A 4,282-nucleotide genomic window follows, 5' to 3' on the forward strand; every position below is an offset into this window, starting at 1 on the left:
AGTGACAGCCAAACACAGGCACAGGTTGTGATGCTTGTCATTCAATTAGACTCTCTTTGAGGAACACCCCATTTGAGATGAAGCTGAAAGGGGGCAGAGCCACAGCCTAGTTCATTTATCTGGATGGCCTAACCAGCTCTAGCTTTTGAAATCAGAGGATTGTGGCTCCTACGTAAATCTCTGTAGGGACCAAGCCTCCATGATAACCATCTGACCTAAAAAACTATTTGGAGTATTATCTGATGTGCCCTGCCAAGGAAGTAACGGTCATTCTGGTAATTTTTATGTTGATTCAGTTTGATTTGGCTATGAATTGTCACTATGTGCACATGAACCCCTTTTCATCTTCAGAGTGCTTTACAAACAACTATGTTTTGCAAAACTTGTCTCAGGTACTCTGAGGAAGTGTATGGTTTTCATAGATAAACAAAGATCTAATCTCTGCTCTGATGGAGGAATACAATTCAGACTTACTGACAGGGTTACCAGCAGCATCACCGTATTTCTAGAAACAAAAAAATTGAGCCAGAGAGGGGTTGAATTTCAGTCAGTGAACACAAAGGAAAGAAAAAAAGACAAGAGATAATGGATCCCAACCAGACATTCAGACCACTACCTTGGTCCCCTCCCCTTTCTTGAATAACAAACACAACATGCACCCAGAAATGCGTGCTTTGCTCTGGATCTGAATTGTCCAGGTAACTGAACCTCTATTCTTTGGGTCTGGGAAACATACCCTGCAAAAGTAACAGCCCTTAGAAAAACAAAATAGACATTAGAAAAGGAAGCCATTTACTACATAAAGAATGAAGCCAGTGGCTGCGATGGGCACAACAACTAAAAGTACAAATGTTCAGAATAGTCTGCTAGAAATCAGCAGGTTTTATACCCAATGATTTTTATTAGATGCCCACAGCACAAACCTGCTCCTTATCTAGATTTAAAACTCTAGATTAAAATGTTGTTTAATAGGTAGCAGTTCCTATTTACTTCCTATCTAGTTTATTTCTTCTTTCTTGAAAATTCATTACTCCTGCAAACAGGAGTTTTGCAAACAAATGCTGTCCCATTTGTTAGCAATTGAAAGTGAAAAAGAACACAGCCAGGAATAATTCAATTTTTTATTTAAATGAAATTTATAGACACATTTTGACATATTTCATCAGTATTTATACACAAGTATTTTTTTCAGGTGTTGAGTCAGCATGACATGAAGGAAAGACTAAAATATACAAATCCATTTCACCAACATAGGGCAAAAAGGCAGAATTTTGAAAAGTCTGTTTGAAAGTGTATGGGTAAGAAGACGTTTAACCCATACTCAGCATGGGATTTAAGACACAGCTAAATGTTATTTAGATCTGGTCTCAGAGAAAGGAAGATTTTAGAGCAATTTGGAGACAAATTCTCATTTTAAGTAGACATGGTCAAATTAAAGGTAGTCCATAGAATTTGAGATACTAATTTTAAAAGGTGTACTCTATGAAAAAGTATTACAATATTCTAAACAAAAGGAGAAATACCGAAATTTTCATGCAGATGTAAACTGATATATTCAATGTTACCCCTTTTGTACACACTGGTATCTAACCACTACGGGAACATACTTCCAAGTGTATTTCTATCAAACCTGCCAAAAAGATACAGTCAAGACTATTTTATCCACAAACTCAATTTTCAGAAAAGGAGGAAAAAGACTGGCAACATTTTTTCAGTATAATGAGCAGAGCTTTTCTTTTGAAGGTGCAGCTTTACACAATTTTGTTTCCTCTTTTTTTGTATTGATTAAAATGAAAGTGTCAGATTTTCTTTTCCTGAAAACTGTCCTTCAAATAATCACCAGATTGCCAGTGTCCAATGTATGAGTTGCTTCTTTCACTTTCAAAGATGCCATAAGATAAATTATTTCCCAAATATAGCCTCATTTATATTTTTAATTGCCTTTTCAGAAAAAAAAAGTATTTTTGTGAGTTTCCTAAAAATTTAGGGAAAGACATTTTATCTAAATCTTACCTTTCCCACTCCATGTTTTTGCAAGCCAGTGCATCTCAGGTTAGCAGTCAGGAAAACCAGCCAATAAAACATACAGGAGGAAGCAGGAGAAAGGGAAGGGGAATTTCCTTAAATGCATTCATCTTATTTTGCTGTCTCATCAAGTGAAAGGTAAAAGAAAATAGATGAATAGAATAAAAGCTGAATGAAAACTAGAATGCAAACATTGCTTCAGTTTTAGCAGTCCAAAGGAAGCTTAGTAACACAGCTGAAGCAACCTGAGATATATCTGTTTGCTTACAAATCATCTTAAGGTTTTGTACAGATAACAGTTAAAGTCCTTTGGCAGATCGAAAATACCTTTTCTGTTTTTCCCTAGATGCTTTTCCTTTTCCTGGTATTCATTTTCATCTGTAGAAAAATTCCCAGGGTTTTAGATTTGGTTTTCAGTTTTCTGTCTCCAGACAGGCTGTTACCTAGCTGCCCATCTCCTCAAATTCACTGTAGGGGGATGAAGCTGATGAGGTTTTGGACTCTCCATCACTGTTGCACTCCCGAGGGGGACCAGGACTGGGAGCTTCTGGGAGCTCCTTGGCAGAGAGTATTTCTTTACTGTTCGACCCTAAGGGATGACAGTCCAGCAAGCTCTGTAGATGTTTGATGTAACTTATTGCAGCTCTCAGAGTCTCCACTTTGCTGAGGCGCTTGTCAGCAAATTCCTTGGGCAGGTGCTCTCTCAGGCGTGTGTAGCCCTCGTTCACGCAGCGCACCCGCTGCCTTTCCCTCTCATTCCTCTTTCGAATGAAGGCAGGCTCAAAGGAATAGTCATAGATGCCCACGTAGCCAGGGAATGGGATGTAGGAGATGCGACCTGTGTGCCCGCCATAGGCTTGCTCCCAGTAAGATGGATCCAGATGGAAGGGAACCCCAAAGGGCTCTCTTAGGGGGACTCCATGGGGATGCACGTGGCTGTTAGCCAGGGACATAGCTCCTGGAAATGCAATCCTGCTCAGTAGTCCATCATCATCTTTACTGCTGTCCATGCTTCTTTTTTTATTCCCCACCGGTGGAATGTCAGTTCCTGAATTTGGCTTCCAAGTCTTGTATCAGTTCAAGCAAGGAGGAAACATTTGTATGGGCACTCTGCCCACAGGCTGCAATTTCCTCCTGCAATGTATGAAAACTCAGATCTCAAAGCACTGCTAACAACTCATGAGGTCCACTCTGTGCCTGGAAATCAGCTCTATGCCTTGTTGTTTTTATAGATGTTGGATACCAGCTAATTTACAGACAGGTTTTGAGGACCATCACTCCACACTTTAAACCCTTCTTTTCCTCTGATCTTCATATTTCAAAAGATAATAAGAGGGTTCCTGTGTATTCCTTTTCTCTCTGCTTGAAATTATGACCATAAGAGCTAATGCCAAACATAAATAATCTTCCAGGCTCTAAACACTTCTCATGTATTGTAATCCACAATATCGTTTGATATAATTGTCTCCAAAAGATGGGTAATTTGCAAAGTTTACAGGGATCTTCAAAGTTTTGGCAGAACTCCTCCCTCTCAGGAACCAAGGATCTTCTGTCATCTGAAAACTACCCAAAGGCTTTTCACAATGAAATCCAAAAGACAACTGCAAGCTTTGTTGTTTCGGCTGCTCTGGTCTAACTGAAACAGCTTACAAGCAGTTTGCAAACTTATAGGGCATGTCTCTAGCTTTCTGGGGAAGATGAGAAATCTTCAAAGGAAAGAGTGCTCTCTTGTGGTTGCAAGTCATGTCAGATCAAGAATGCACACGTGCAAGCACAAGAGAAAAACTGCTTTCTTCACCCAAAGAGGCTTTTTCAAGAAATGTGAGTTTCACAAATTGAACATGAGGATTTTCAAAAAATCTTCACCATTTTGCATGTTTCTTCTTCTTGCAGGGAAATTCTGGTCACCGCTATGAGCACCTGCCTCAGATAAACAAAAACAAAGGTGATGCCCTGATTGCCTGCTGTGTAGCTATTACTAGATGTTTACATGGGCATTGGCCTACCTGATGGACCATACACACTGCTTTAACTGGGGAGCTGAAGATCCTTCTTGTCTGTGCCAGATCCATGCTGCATCTTCCAGTTTGCCAGCAGCTTTGATGAGGAGAAGAGGTGGACAAAAGACAGGAACTTTTGGCAGTTTATGCGGGCATAATGTCCTCATCTGGGTGTTTCCTCTAACTTTACCTGGTTGTGTTGAGATCTCCTTCTGCAGCAACTGAAGGGTCTTTGACTTTTCCCACATTGTTGTTCA

General features: G+C 39.9%; 1 protein-coding gene across 1 annotated transcript; it reads right to left on the bottom strand.

Annotated features, from left to right (window-relative positions):
- Window positions 1-1,159: 1,159 nt before the first annotated feature.
- On the bottom strand, window positions 1,160-3,639 carry ASCL4 (achaete-scute family bHLH transcription factor 4). The gene has a single exon (XM_031049914.2). It carries the CDS (start codon window positions 3,033-3,035, stop codon window positions 2,469-2,471), a length of 567 nt encoding a protein of 188 aa, XP_030905774.1. The 5' UTR covers window positions 3,036-3,639; the 3' UTR covers window positions 1,160-2,468.
- Window positions 3,640-4,282: the final 643 nt, after the last annotated feature.

This window comes from Melopsittacus undulatus, chromosome 5 (assembly GCF_012275295.1).
Source record: "Melopsittacus undulatus isolate bMelUnd1 chromosome 5, bMelUnd1.mat.Z, whole genome shotgun sequence".
NCBI classification, from domain to species: Eukaryota; Metazoa; Chordata; class Aves; order Psittaciformes; family Psittaculidae; genus Melopsittacus; species Melopsittacus undulatus.